The following is a 16,605-nucleotide window of genomic DNA, read 5'->3' as shown; positions in this document are numbered from 1 at the left end:
CAGGTAACAGCACAGACTCAGGTAACAGCACAGACTCACAGACTCAGGTAACAGCACAGACTGGTAACAGCACAGACTAGGTAACAGCACAGACTCAGGACTAGGTAACAGCACAGACTCAGGGTAACAGCACAGACTCAGGTAACAGCACAGACTCAGGTAACAGCACAGACTGGTAACAGCACAGACTCAGGTAACAGCACAGACTCAGGTAACAGCACAGACTCAGGTAACAGCACAGACTCAGGTAACAGCACAGACTCAGGTAACAGCACAGACTGGTAACAGCACAGACTCAGGTAACAGCACAGACTCAGGTAACAGCACAGACTCAGGTAACAGCACAGACTCAGGTAACAGCACAGACTGGTAACAGCACAGACTCAGGTAACAGCACAGACTCAGGTAACAGCACAGACTCAGGTAACAGCACAGACTCAGGTAACAGCACAGACTGGTAACAGCACAGACTAGTAACAGCACAGACTCAGGTAACAGCACAGACTCAGGTAACAGCACAGACTGGTAACAGCACAGACTAGTAACAGCACAGACTCAGGTAACAGCACAGACTGGTAACAGCACAGACTCAGGTAACAGCACAGACTCAGGTAACAGCACAGACTCAGGTAACAGCACAGACTGGTAACAGCACAGACTCAGGTAACAGCACAGACTCAGGTAACAGCACAGACTCAACAGTAAACAGCACAGACTGGTAACAGCACAGACTCAGGTAACAGCACAGACTCAGGTAACAGCACAGACTCAGGTAACAGCACAGACTCAGGTAACAGCACAGACTAGGTAACAGCACAGACTCAGGTAACAGCACAGACTCAGGTAACAGCACAGACTCAGGTAACAGCACAGACTCAGGTAACAGCACAGACTGGTAACAGCACAGACTGGTAACAGCACAGACTGGTAACAGCACAGACTCAGGTAACAGCACAGACTCAGGTAACAGCACAGACTCAGGTAACAGCACAGACTCAGGTAACAGCACAGACTGGTAACAGGACTAAACAGCACAGACTCAGGTAACAGCACAGACTCAGGTAACAGGACTAACAGCACAGACTAACAGCACAGACTAGTAACAGCACAGACTGGTAACAGCACAGACTCAGGTAACAGCACAGACTGGTAACAGCACAGACTCAGGTAACAGCACAGACTCAGGTAACAGCACAGACTCAGGTAACAGCACAGACAACAGACACAGACTCAGGTAACAGCACAGACTAGGTAACAGCACAGACTCAGGTAACAGCACAGACTCAGGTAACAGGACTCAAACAGCACAGACTGGTAACAGCACAGACTCAGGTAACAGCACAGACTCAGGTAACAGCACAGACTGGTAACAGCACAGACTGGTAACAGCACAGACTCAGGTAACAGCACAGACTCAGGTAACAGCACAGACAGGTAACAGGTAACAGCACAGACTCAGGTAACAGCACAGACTCAGGTAACAGCACAGACTGGTAACAGCACAGACTCAGGTAACAGCACAGACTCAGGTAACAGCACAGACTAGTAACAGCACAGACTGGTAACAGCACAGACTGCACAGAGTCAGGTAACAGCACAGACTCAGGTAACAGCACAGACTCAGGTAACAGCACAGACTCAGGTAACAGCACAGACTAAACAGCACAGACTGGACTAAACAGCACAGACTCAGGTAACAGACAACAGCACAGACTCAGGTAACAGCACAGACCCAGTAACAGCACAGACCCAGACTCAGGTAACAGCACAGACTCAGGTAACAGCACAGACTCAGGTAACAGCACAGACTCAGGTAACAGCACAGACTCAGGTAACAGCACAGACTCAGGTAACAGCACAGACTCAGGTAACAGCACAGACTGGTAACAGCACAGACTCAGGTAACAGCACAGACTCAGGTAACAGCACAGACTCAGGACTAAACAGCACACAGACTCAGGGTAACAGCACAGACTCAGGGTAACAGCACAGACTCAGGTAACAGCACAGACTCAGGTAACAGCACAGACTCAGGTAACAGCACAGACATCACAGACTCAGGTAACAGCACAGACTCAGGTAACAGCACAGACTCAGGTAACAGCACAGACTCAGGTAACAGCACAGACTCAGGTAACAGCACAGACTCAGGAAACAGCACAGACTCAGGAAACAGCACAGACTGGTAACAGCACAGACTCAGTAACAGCACAGACTCAGGTAACAGCACAGACTGGTAACAGCACAGACTCAGGTAACAGCACAGACTCAGGTAACAGCACAGACTAGTAACAGCACAGACTCAGGTAACAGCACAGACTCAGGTAACAGCACAGACTCACAGACTCAGGTAAGACAGGTAACACACAGACTCAGGTAACAGCACAGACTCAGGTAACAGCACAGACTCAGGTAACAGCACAGACTCAGGTAACACAGACACAGACTAACAGGTAACAGCACAGACTCAGGACTAAACAGCACAGACTCAGCACAGACTAACAGCACAGACTCAGGTAACAGCACAGACTGGTAACAGCACAGACTAACAGCACAGACTCAGGTAACAGCACAGACTCAGGTAACAGCACAGGTAACAGCACAGACTCAGGTAACAGCACAGACTCAGGTAACAGCACAGACTCAGGTAACAGCACAGACTGGTAACAGCACAGACTCAGGTAACAGCACAGACTCAGGTAACAGCACAGACTGGTAACAGCACAGACAACAGCACAGACTGGTAACAGCACAGACTCAGGTAACAGCACAGGTAACAGGACTAACAGCACAGACTCAGGTAACAGCACAGACTGGTAACAGCACAGGCTCAGGTAACAGCACAGACTAGTAACAGCACAGACTCAGGTAACAGCACAGACTCAGGTAACAGCACAGACTCAGGTAACAGCACAGACTCAGGTAACAGCACAGACAGACTCAGGTAACAGCACAGGTAACAGGGTAACAGCACAGACTCAACAGCACAGACTCAGGTAACAGCACAGCACAGAACAGACTCAGGTAACAGCACAGACTCAGGTAACAGCACAGACTCAGGTAACAGCACAGACTCAGGTAACAGCACAGACTGGTAACAGCACAGACTCAGGTAACAGCACAGACTCAGGTAACAGCACAGACTCAGGTAACAGCACAGACTCAGGTAACAGCACAGACTGGGTAACAGCACAGACTCAGGTAACAGCACAGACTCAGGTAAACAGCACAGACTCAGGTAACAGCACAGACTCAGGTAACAGCACAGACTCAGGTACAGCAGACACAGACTGGTAACAGCACAGACTCAGGTAACAGCACAGACTCAGGTAACAGCACAGACTAGTAACAGCACAGACTCAGGTAACAGCACAGACTGGTAACAGCACAGACTCAGGTAACAGCACAGACTGGTAACAGCACAGACTGGTAACAGCACAGACTCAGGTAACAGCACAGACTCAGGTAACAGCACAGACTCAGGTAACAGCACAGACTCAGGTAACACAGACACAGACTCAACAGCACAGACTAACACTCAGGTAACACAGACTAACAGCACAGACTCAGGTAACAGCACAGACTCAGGTAACAGACTCAGGTAACAGCACAGACTCAGGTAACAGCACAGACTGGTAACAGCACAGACTCAGGTAACAGCACAGACTCAGATCAGGTAACAGCACAGACTCAGGTAACAGCACAGACTCAGGTAACAGCACAGACTCAGGTAACAGCACAGACTCAGGTAACAGCACAGACTCAGGTAACAGCACAGACTCAGGTAACAGCACAGACTCAGGTAACAGCACAGACTGGTAACAGCACAGACTCAGGTAACAGCACAGACTCAACAGGTAACAGCACAGACTCAGGACTAACAGCACAGACTCAGGTAACAGCACAGACTCAGGTAACAGCACAGACTCAGGTAACAGCACAGACTCAGGTAACAGCACAGACTCAGGTAACAGCACAGACTGGTAACAGCACAGACTGGTAACAGCACAGACTGGTAACAGCACAGACTCAGGTAACAGCACAGACTCAGGTAACAGCACAGACTCAGGTAACAGCACAGACTCAGGTAACAGCACAGACTCAGGTAACAGCACAGACAACAGACTCAGGTAACAGCAACAGCACAGACTCAGGTAACAGCACAGACTCAGGTAACAGCACAGACTCAGGTAACAGCACAGACTCAGGTAACAGCACAGACTCAGGTAACAGCACAGACACAGGTAACAGCACAGACTGGTAACAGCACAGACTCAGGTAACAGCACAGACTCAGGTAACAGCACAGACTCAGGTAACAGCACAGACTCAGGTAACATCACAGACTCAGGTAACAGCACAGACTCAGGTAACAGCACAGACTCAGGTAACAGCACAGACTCAGGTAACAGCACAGACTCAGGTAACAGCACAGACTCAGGTAACAGCACAACAGACAGACTCAGGTAACAGCACAGACTCAGGTAACAGCACAGACTCAGGTAACAGCACAGACTGGTAACAGCACAGACTCAGGTAACAGCACAGACTCAGGTAACAGCACAGACTCAGGTAACAGCACAGACTCAGGTAACAGCACAGACTCACAGACTCAGGTAACAGCACAGACTGGTAACAGCACAGACTGGTAACAGCACAGACTCAGGTAACAGCACAGACTCAGGTAACAGCACAGACTCAGGTAACAGCACAGACTCAGGTAACAGCACAGACTCAGGTAACAGCACAGACTCAGGTAACAGCACAGACTAGTAACAGCACAGACTAGTAACAGCACAGACTCAGGTAACAGCACAGACTCAGGTAACAGCACAGACTGGTAACAGCACAGACTCAGGTAACAGCACAGACTCAGGTAACAGCACAGACTCAGGTAACAGCACAGACTCAGGTAACAGCACAGACTGGTAACAGCACAGACTCAGGTAACAGCACAGACTCAGGTAACAGCACAGACTGGTAACAGCACAGACTCAGGTAACAGCACAGACTCAGGTAACAGCACAGACTGGTAACAGCACAGACTCAGGTAACAGCACAGACTCAGGTAACAGCACAGACTCAGGTAACAGCACAGACTCAGGTAACAGCACAGACTCAGGTAACAGCACACAGCACAGACTCAGGTAACAGCACAGACTCAGGTAACAGCACAGACTCAGGTAACAGCACAGACTGGTAACAGCACAGACTCAGGTAACAGCACAGACTCAGGTAACAGCACAGACTCAGGTAACAGCACAGACTGGTAACAGCACAGACTGGTAACAGCACACACTCAGGTAACAGCACAGACTCAGGTAACAGCACAGACTCAGGTAACAGCACAGACTGGTAACAGCACAGACTCAGGTAACATCACAGACTCAGGTAACAGCACAGACTCAGGTAACAGCACAGACTCAGGTAACAGCACAGGTAACAGCAGGTAACAGCACAGACAGACTCAGTAACAGCACAGACTGGTAACAGCACAGACTCAGGTAACAGCACAGACTCAGGTAACAGCACAGACTCAGGTAACAGCACAGACTGGTAACAGCACAGACTCAGGTAACAGCACAGACTCAGGTAACAGCACAGACACAGGTAACAGCACAGACTCAGGTAACAGCACAGACTGGTAACAGCACAGACTCAGGTAACAGCACAGACTCAGGTAACAGCACAGACTCAGGTAACAGCACAGACTGGTAACAGCACAGACTCAGGTAACATCACAGACTCAGGTAACATCACAGACTCAGGTAACAGCACAGACTCAGGTGACAGCACAGACTTAGGTAACATCACAGGCTCAGCACAGACTGGTAACAGCACAGACTCAGGTAACATCACAGACTCAGGTAAGACTTCCCATTCTAGATGCTCTTATTAATTGGTTGTGTTTAGTTTTTGTTTTTTTGTTTTCAGGAAGTCTGATCAGCTGTTCACATTTACTTGTGTGTTTCTTCACTGTGAGTCTACCAGCTCTGAGGACAGCAACAGTAAGACAACTCAGTTTCATTCTGTTTAAATGGAGTCTGGTGTATAGAGCACTCAACAATCATACAGGTGGAAAAACCCCAGAGAAAAAGGAACACGTTCTGGTTTTAGACCAAATAGTTTCAGAAACTAAAGAACCACAGGAGCTGAACTTAGGGTTGGGGTCCGCAGTTCTCCCCCTTGCTGAACACGGCCTGAGCCAAGCCCTGTGTATCCTGCCCGAGTGCAGCTCTCAATGCATCCGACCCTAATGCCTATCCTTGCAAGTGGTGGGCCCACGGAGCGGCCCTGTCATGCTGTTCTCGGGCTGTGCCCAACTGAGCCCCATTGGTACCAGACGTTCCCACTGAGCTCTCTTCCCATGTCTAACCCCAGAAGGGGGGCCCAGTTTCTCTTTTCCGGGCGAGGTGCTGCAGCTCCTTTTTGCCGATTCATGTACTCTAGGGAAGGGCTGCAACTAACGATTACTTTTGTTATTGATTAAGCTGTCGATTATTTTCTTGATTAATCAATTAGTTGTTTAGTCTCTAAAATGTCAGAAATTGGGTAAAAATGTGGACCAGTGTTTCCCAAAGCCCAGGATGACGTCCTCAAATGTCTCGTTTTGTCCACAAGTTAAATATATTCAGTTTCCTGTCCCAGAGGAGAGAAGAAACTACAACATTCACATTTAACAAGCTGGAATCAGAGAAGTTTCTTTTTCAAACCGATTAAGGGATTATCAAAATAGTTGGCAGTAGGCTCGATACTCTAAGTGACCTTAAGCATACAGTTTATTTAGTCAGAATTTAAGAAGCTTATTTTTAGCACATCAGTGAATTTGAACATTATGAGCTGATGATAAATACAAGTGTAAAATGATCTGGTTGAAACCAAATAAATGAAACATACTATAATATATTTTAATATGATATATAATAAAATCCTGGCTATAACACTGGCTTGTTAAAATAAATGAAACTATTTGAATTATTAATGTTTTTAATGTTCAATGTATACTTTATAGATGTTATGATAAAGACTTCCTCATCTGTGTCCACCTGCAGGTCCGTCCAAACGTCGCCTGGACTCATTGTCTCTCTGGCTCCTTCACTTCATCTTCATCATCTCCATCGTCTTCAACCTGCTGTTACTGGTCTCCCTCCTCCACCTCGTCCTCCCCCTCCCTCCTCCCAACACCTCCTCACAGGCCTCTCTGCTGCCGGCATCGTCAGCACAGACAGCAAGGACACTGATCCAGGATCTGGAGTCCCCATCTTCCTCCTCTGTCTGTCCTCTGAAGTCTTCATCTCAATCATGACGGCATACAGAACAAAGAGCTGCTCTCAGATCAACTGTGTGGTCGTCTGCAGCATTGCTCGGACTCTTTTACTTCTAAGTGAAGGCTCCCCCGTGTGGTACAGATAGGCCATTGCAAACAGATGTTCAATTTTGTCCTCAATGAAGGAAATGTCCACAACACTTGTCCCAGCCTCAACTACAGAAGAACAGTGGACATTGTTCCCTGCTGTCTTTTCTTAAATGTTAGGGCCTAGTCACTTTAGATTACTTGTATAGATGTTTTTTAACCCTTGTGTTGTCCTCGGGTCAAATTTGACCCGTTTTCAAAGTTTTGTATATGTGTAATATGGGTTTCTTTCAACCAAATGGCCCAAAAATAACATGGATGACATTGTATGGTTTGGAACCCATACAACATTCTTCATAGGTAAAATGAATGATTACTTCCATTGACTTTTGGGTGTTTAAATGGTTTCAAAACAGTACCCTGACTAAACTTTGACATATACCAGTCTGTGATCCACTCAACAGCCTCTGATCTTAACTATTAGTAATAATTATTCATAATGTATGCCTTTTTAAACAAAAAAAATTAGGTATAATTTCATATAATTTAGTTTTATTGACAATGAATAATAAAAAAAAAAACGTTTAAAAAAGCGCCAAAAGCCTTGAAAGAAACGCCAAAAAAGTTCATTTTCAATTTTGACCCGCAAAGACAACAAGTTCATGTCGACAGGAAGAAAACACAAAGGTTAAGACATTTCAGACTAAAGAAAATATACTATACTTTATATTGGAGCTCTAATATGGTGACATATCGTAGATGGTGGTCTCAACAATGTTTCAATAAATGACTGAAACTCATATTTGTTTTCACCCACTCCCTTTATTAGTTTATTTGTTGTAATGTTTCCATCGGTATCTTTAAACCTTGTTGCTGCAAAGCTTTTTTAAACTTCATGTCACTATAAATAAATGGTTCTGCATTCACCAGGTAGCATTTAGGCTAAGTACTGGACATCCCTGTCTGTCTGTTATTTGTTGTCTGTTAAAGTGTATCCTCTATGTGCTGCCTTATTGGCCAGGGCTCACTTGTAATAGAGATTGTAATCTCAATGTGATTCTTTTCCCTGGTAAAATAATGGTAAAATAAAAAAAAATTGCAAAAGTTTTAGTTGTGCAACAGAAAACTCAGATTGGACAGATAGTCTAGCTAGCTGTCTAAATTTTAATTAATACTTTAAGTACATTTTTCTGGCAGGACTTTTACTTGTAACAGAGTATTTTACAGTGTGGTGTTGGTACTTTTTCTTAAGTAAAGGATCAGAAAACTTCTTCCATCACTGTGCATACATTGAGGACCGCCCTAAATTGCACACTGCCGGAAGTTGCCCTGTGTTGCTGCCGGGTCTATGTTGCTGCTGCATGCTGGCAGAACACTGAAGCGTGGCTTTAGCTGTGGACGTAGTTAGCACATTAGATAGCACGACGGTGTCTATTTCACAATTTAAACATGCCTAAAGCAGAAGTGTTGAGAGTGGCGGTGCAGGAGCGTCTAGTAGCGGCTGCTGAAGAGATATTCGGGCTGTTTGAGAGAACCATAGCAGAGTACGAGGAGGAACTGTTTCGTTCAAAGCAGAAGAACGAGCGGCAACGCAAACTCCTGGACGCTGTGTTAAAGCCTGAGCTTCGATTAAACAGAGCAGGTTAGTATTTAAACCCCCGATATTCATACCTTAGTTTATTCTTGTGTCATTTATGGAAAAACTTTTCAGTCTCGATACAGCGACCAGTGCTTTGGGTATACCGAGCACCGAACCGATACCACGTGTTTAATCAGTAAGTTGAATGCTTTACTTTGTGGAATGAATTGGGATCATTCTTTTGGCAACAACATGCTGGACTTAAACAATGCTTTCCTACCTTTTTGTAGAACAAAATGTAACTAATGAATGCATTCATGTACGGAATTGCAGTGGTGTAATGTTGCTAACTAAGTACATTTACTCAAGTACTGGACTTAAAGGTGCAATATGTAATATTGTGTGTAATACTAGCAGCTAGCGGTTAAAATAGTTACTGCACTACCAATTCAAAATACTGGAGAGTCGTTTCCCCCGCCCCCTCCTGCCCAGACTCGAAGTTCACGGGGGTTGCCAGGCTGAGACCGCAGCATTCACAACAATGTTGCCAGACGCTTTTCTCACATAGCCAGACATTACTCCACAGCACAGCCGAGTAGCTAACGGTAGATGCTAGTCTCACATAGCCAGACGTTACTCCACAGCACAGCCGAGTAGCTAACGGTAGATGCTAGTCTCACATAGCCAGACGTTACTCCACAGCACAGCCGAGTAGCTAACGTTAGATGCTAGTCTCACATAGCCAGACATTACTCCACAGCACAGCGGAGTAGCTAACGTTAGATGCTAGTCTCACATAGCCAGACATTACTCCACAGCACAGCCGAGTAGCTAACGGTAGATGCTAGTCTCACATAGCCAGACATTACTCCACAGCACAGCCCAGTAGCTAACGTTAGATGCTGGCTATATTGACAGTCATAAAAGCCCGTGCTCACGTGGAGCTCTGTAACCAACTGACAGACACACTTTTTCGGCTTAAAATTACAGTATGAACCGCTAAAAACACAACAACCTCACTGTCCTCTCCACACGCCAGTCAGGCACACTTCCTCGGCTTAGAATTACAATATGAAACGCTAAAAATACCACTACCTTGCCGACGGAACACACTTCATTGGCTTACAATTACGGCAACAATTGCTAAACACACTGCAAACTCACGGTCCTCTCTTTCCGATTTACAGCCCCCCTCTCGTGGCTTAAAATAACTCACCGTTGTCGGCTCCAGCTGCTGAACTACACGTTGTAAACAGCCATGGGCTGCTTGCCTGGTCCTCCCGGTAACGTTAACAGTTAGCAGGGTTAGCATGGCGGCGTTAGCCAGGACCAGTCGGGATCACTTTACTGGCTGTCTCAATTGTTTTTGCGAGTAACCAACTCTGGTACTCTAGCTATATAATTCAATGTGAGTACACACATGTTGAAATGACAAAAAATGCCCATCCCTAGTAGCTGTGATAAATTAGCCTGAAGCTAATGCTTACCTGTTCAGGAGAAAATAAGCCAACTCTGCGTCCTTGTGGGCTCTAAGCTGTCTCCATCTTTCAAATACATCTCCAATATTTACCAGGGGGTTGTTCTCTGGTCACGCAACTGTTAGAAACATGCTGTTTTCTTTTTTTATGTCATGTAGAATCTATCTCTGTTGATCCTGTTCGTTTGTTTGCTGCTTTCATGGCTGTACTACCGTTACAGCTGTAGCGCGCTGGGTTTACGTTTTTACAGGTATATCTGGCAACCCGGCCTGGCTGTCAAACTGGGTCGTTGATAACAACACACAGATCAAAACATAAACGTAAATTCCGTCACGGAATGTAAATTTCAAAAAGAAAAAATACTGACATTAGCATTGTTGTCAAAAAAGATAGTATTTCAGTTTAACATGTTTCCTTAATATCTGATGAAGCATTGATGTCATTTTTGGATTTATTAAAGTACAAATATTACATATTGGACCTTTATAGCAACACTGAAGAACTTTTCCCGCGTCGGTCCCCCTACAGGTTGGAAGAGGATTTGTCCATTTTATGACAGAGTAGCTGTCAAAATGCTCTACATGCGATCTGTTGCTGATTTTAATTAACAACAGAATGCAGATGATCTGTAATCTGAACAGATTTAGTCTCTCTGACTTCTAAACGTCACCATCAGCCACACGTGGTTGGTACAGAATAAGCATTTAAATCCGACAAATAGCAGTTAAAATCCCTCCAAATCAAAATCAATAAAAAGTTTAAATAAAACGTCATCATGTTGAGTCGATTCTGAACCAATCAGCCGGGAGGCCGGCGTTTCCCAGCATGCCCTGGGTCTTGCAATCGGTGAAAAGCAACTGCTCCGCCTGCATCTCAGAACTGCGGCTGCCTTGATCTCGTGGAGGTTATCGTTGCCCACGTGTGCATGACGTCAGAGCATTCAGAGCCAGAGCAGTCAGAGTCTCTAGCCAATTTCAGCTGCACAAGCTCCAAAATAACTAATCAGGCGATATTTAACTCCTAAGACTGTAGCGACATGCCTATAGGTAGCAGTATACAGCGCTATGTGTACGACTTTTTCATTTGGTTACAACAAAGACAAAAGTGCTTAAAATTGTAGAAAACCACAATGTTTACTACGTGTGATGCACGACGTAGCCATCTTTGAAAGTGAACTTGGGGTCCTCTGAGTTCAGATTACTTGACGAGTCGTATATACGTCCTCGGTGGCGTTCTTTTTGCAACTTCTGGTTTGTAACTCCGGAAAACGACTCGTAAATTGACTTCAGTGGACAAAAAGAACGCGACATTCGCCTCAGCAGTGGGGGATGGTCTCTTATAGCTGGTGATGTCTTGAAGGCCTCTCAACAGTGTTGCAGAGTCGTTGGCTGAAAACCGGCTTTTCAACTTTTCAGAGTAGCTCCAGTGTTTCCTCTGTTGATTTTGTAGTGGCGGCCCACCATTTTTCTTTTGGTTCTAATGTTTGACTTTTTTTATTGTCATTTGTTTACATTTGTTATGCTTTTTGGCATTTTCTACACTTCATTGACACTTTTATCTCAAAGTTTGACATTGTTTTTTCACCTTTTTTCCTCAAAAGAATAACAAATCTTTACAGGTCAGTAAAAATTTACTTCGGGCAAGTATGTTTTTTTTTTTTTTTTGCCCGACCGGACAAGTGGGGAAAAAAACCTTGGTGTTCAACCCTGTATAAGTGATTATTGGTTGGACTACATATTTTTATTTTTATTTCAAGTGTTAATTATGACACTTGACACTAAAAATGTTCAAAGCATCCAAAATGACAAGGGGGGATACAGTTAGAAAATGTTTTATGATAATAAAGAGGCCTGGTTTACTTCATAGGCTGGGTTTTTGTGTTATTACATTATCTGGGTCACATGACAGTGATATATAACAAAAGATATATCCTGGGATTCATTCACAATCACTTCAATTTGTTTAAAAAAGGAATCAATAAATACATATTTTTGAATTTGACTGAAAGAGACAATTATATTGTTAATCGCAATTATTTCTGAGCCAATAAATTGCACAGCAACATTTGGAATTGTTCCACCCCTAAGCGATAAAACAACGTTGCCTTCACTTGGGTGGTCTCTCCTCTGCTCCGCTCCAGTGTAGCATCATGCCCAAACGGCTTCCATGTTCAGTGTAGCAGCTTCATTTGATGAAATTTTCTGTCATGAAAATAATTCAATTGCGAAGGCTCTGCACTTTATTGTTTGCGCTTGGATGTGCACCTCTGATCTTTGTTGCATTGTGACTAGGGCTGCACGATATGAGGAAACTATCTAATTGCGATTATTTTTGACTGATATTGCGATATGATTCTCGATATTAAAGAGAATGATCATTTTCATTGAAAACATTTTTTTTTTGATTGATTTATAGTGTGATTTTTGCAAGGATCTGATTAGGATTAATTGCATAATACATCATAACACCGTAACTCCAGCGTGGCAGTACAGTTCACTTTAATGGTCGGTCAGAACGAGGCAGCGTGCCATAACATCAGGGCAGCGCACCGTAATTCAAGTGTTCGTTTCAGCGTGAAACGAAGGCATAAAGCAGTATCTGACGTTACGGGCTTCTACCCCAGTTTCCCCTTGGCTTTTTGAAGTTACGGCAAAAACATCAGCTTAGTTCCCCCCAAAAACAACCAAATTGAAACTTGTTTGTTTACATGATAAAACTTTTGTTTATTGTCCTAAAAATGACAATAAATCATTTTCGCCTAAAATAGACGTTACGACCTTTTGCCTTAGTGCGTCAGCATAGCTGTCTTACTGTATGTTAGCCTATGTTATGAACCATGAAGAGATTAAACATTTTAAAGGTGATAATTCAGGATTTATACAGCAACATAGTTAGCTGACAACTATCATTTTCAGCATCTTACTTATTGTATTGAGAACAAACATAATACTAAAACACAAGTTTGGCTGTTTATAGCATTATCTCTTAATGTGATTAAAAACACTAAATAACAATTTTGACTATTGATTGGTGGTGTAAGGTGTAGGGCTGCCACCTCTTAGTCGATTAGTCGACTAATCGGTCGTTTTGGTCTTAGTCGACTAAGATTTCTTTAGTTGATAAGTCATCATGCTTAATTACTCATTTCCAAGAAACTTCTGAGCACATTTATGGTAAATACAAGATTTAAAGTGGTGCTTTTGCAGGATTAATTGTGGAGAAACTCAGTTTTACAGATGGTTAATTAACTACATTTATATTGTGCTTTTCTAGTCTTAACCACCTCTCAAAGCGCACAGCTCTGTTAAATTATTTTTTAACATTAAATCAACTAATCGATTAGTCGACAAAATCCTATAAGTGTTAGTCAACTAAGAATTTCTTTAGTCGAGTTTAGTTCTTTTCCAGCACTTAAGGTGCTGGAAAAAGCTTTAAAATGGACCTTGAAAGTGCTTGAAAAGTGCTTGAATTTGACCTGGGAAAAGGTGTACGAACCCTGTACACTTTGCTGCATTCATGCTGTACTTGATGTGTTTGGAGCTGAGTTGATCATATAATTTATTTTTTTCTCCACAATGTGTTTTGTTATTTCAGTATTATCTGCAGATTCACAGCAGGACCCAGAACCCCCGCACACTGGAGAGGAACAGGGGCGGCTCTGGAGAAGTCGGAAGGGCAAGCATCTTCAAGGACCGGCCCCCAAGAAGAGGGAAGATGATGAAGAGTCCTCACACCTTCATCAAAGGCCAATTGGAGTGAACAAAAAGGCAAAGCCTCAAGCCAGCCGCTCAGCTCAACCAATGGAAATAGAGAGCGATGCAGAGGAGCGCGGAGGCGATCCAGATAGTTCTTTACAACCAGCTAATGATGAGACTCCAGACCATTCCGATCAAGCTGACACTGTAAAATTAAAGGAGACCCAGAAAGGTGTAGCAGACTTTTCTGAGCCTGAGGCTGCAAACAGTGATGATGACTGGAAGGAGTCAGGGAAACCTCGGTCAGATTTAAAAACACGAAGAAACAAGGGCGTTCCTGAAGTTGGTAAAGGACGTAACATTGGCAAGAAGTCTTTTAGCTGCTGTCAGTGTGGTAAAACCTTTAAATCCAAGCACAGAAAAAGTCGTCCTGGACAGAAACCGTTTGTTTGCTCAGCTTGTGTTCAAAGATCCAAACAGCTTGCACGTGTAGTCGCAGACAAGACCACTTGTTCAGGGCTGAAAAGCTTCAGATGTTCAGACTGTAAGAAAGAGTTTAGCAATAAAGGAGATGCTGTGAGACATATCCGAATTCACAACGGAGAGAAACCCTTCAGCTGCTCCATTTGCGGTAAAGGATTCACACAGAGCACAGGTTTGCGCGCACACATGAGAATCCACACAGGAGAGAAGCCGTACGGCTGCTCTCTGTGTCCCAAACGGTTCAACCGGAGCGGAATTCTGTCTAGACACATGAGAGTTCATACGGGAGAGAAGCCTTACAGCTGCTCGCTGTGTAACACGAGATTTACTCTGAGTCGGTCATTGTTAATACACATGAGGATCCATACAGGAGAGAAACCTTTCAGCTGCTCAGTTTGTGATAAAAAATTTACACAGAAAGTACACCTGACACAACACATGACGCTCCACACACAGGACACGCCCTTCAGTTGCCGTGCCTGTGGGAGAACATTCACTAGACAGTCGCGTGTGAAAAACCATAAGTGTGTTACTAAGAGCAGCAGCAGTTAATAAAACCACGACTGAGAAATGGCCCACCTTGAATGTCTCACTGTCTGCCACAAATTGGATTAAGTGGTAAATAAATGTAATTTACAGCTTATTATTTTTACTGTAATGTGATTAATCATATTAAATAATCGTGATGTCAACATTGACCAAAATAATTGGGATTATCCCCACCCCCTCCCCCATTATAACTCCGCGCCACCCACTGGTCGACACAAATCGTGTTAGTCGAGGACAGCCCTACCAAATGTAACATTACCCTTCAGTAAAATATATATATATATATATATATATATATATATATATATATATCCCACATAAACAGGCCATGTATTTGATGAGTGAAGCATTGTTTAGACCAAAATCTAGTAACTAAATTGAAAATAAGACTTAAGAGTCAGGATCTGTCCAATTCAGCTCAGGAAATCGTTTGGAGTTTTAGTGTGGACTGAGAATTAAAAAAACAATGTAATGCAGCCTAGAAGAACTAAAAAAAAAAAAAAAAAAAAAAAAAAAAAAAAAAAAAATGAAATCAACAACAATGTAATCGAGCTAATTCAGTTAGTTATATATGAAGAACAGAGCGCTATTTAACAAAAGTTAAGTTAAGGTTTCACAAAAGCAGAGGCACCTAAGTTACCATGGAGATTTATTCTGTGCAGCTAGGCTGCTCCGGACCGAGCTAACAGCAGGATTTATTAATCCTGGAGCCTTTTCTGTTCACTCAGCAGTGGTTTCCCCTTATTGTTATCAGCCTGTATTAAAATAACACATGTACATGTTCTAGCTGTAGCTGTAGCTGTTCAGTTAAGTACTGTTATTTGAAATTGTGACCATTCTTTTTTATAATTCTTCATGTGTTATTGTTACTGTTATATTGCTGTATGAAGACGGCTGTTCATATTGTTAGAAGTTTGATGAATATATTACGGCAGTTGAGATAATAAAGGCTGATAAAGTTGCAAATGTGTTTTTAAATGAAGTCTGTTACTAAGGGCAATATATAAAGTGCTGTGCATGTGTGTTTCTATAGTGGACCAATGCACCATAATTATTTTAGTTGATAAATTTTTTTTTGTTGGTATTCTTAAACAATAAAAGGATTCAATAAATTGGCATTCTTGGCACACCATTTGTATTCTGTCCGTTAAACTGGGACTATAATTTGAGAGGATTGTACAATTATAAAACCTATCCTAACAGTGTGTATATGTGTGTATATATATATATATATACCTCATACTCTGCTTCTGACTGGCTAGTAGTCCTTACCTAGGTACTGTCAGGACACGCCCTCATACTCTGCTTCTGACTGGCTAGTCGTCCTTACCTAGATACTGAGCATGTGCAACTCTGAAAAAAATATGTAATAGAAGTGATAAACCTATTCTGATATAACTTCTAAATACAATTATGAACATGAAAATGAGCATAATATGAGCACTTGAATCCTGACATACATTAGTGA

At 43.4% G+C, this 16,605-nt stretch overlaps 1 protein-coding gene across 1 annotated transcript; it reads left to right on the top strand.

Annotated features, from left to right (window-relative positions):
- The first annotated feature begins 8,687 nt into the window (after positions 1-8,687).
- On the top strand, positions 8,688-15,385 carry LOC114560570 (gastrula zinc finger protein XlCGF57.1). Its single transcript, XM_028586032.1, has 2 exons — positions 8,688-8,995; positions 14,005-15,385. The coding sequence occupies exons 1-2, from the start codon at positions 8,803-8,805 to the stop codon at positions 15,138-15,140; spliced, it is 1,329 nt and encodes a 442-aa protein (XP_028441833.1). The 5' UTR covers positions 8,688-8,802; the 3' UTR covers positions 15,141-15,385.
- Positions 15,386-16,605: the final 1,220 nt, after the last annotated feature.

The sequence above is a fragment of the Perca flavescens genome, chromosome 8, assembly GCF_004354835.1.
Source record: "Perca flavescens isolate YP-PL-M2 chromosome 8, PFLA_1.0, whole genome shotgun sequence".
In the NCBI taxonomy this organism is placed as follows: Eukaryota; Metazoa; Chordata; class Actinopteri; order Perciformes; family Percidae; genus Perca; species Perca flavescens.
The sequence above is the reverse complement of the archived record's forward strand: the minus strand, read 5'-3'. Positions and strand labels throughout refer to the sequence as shown.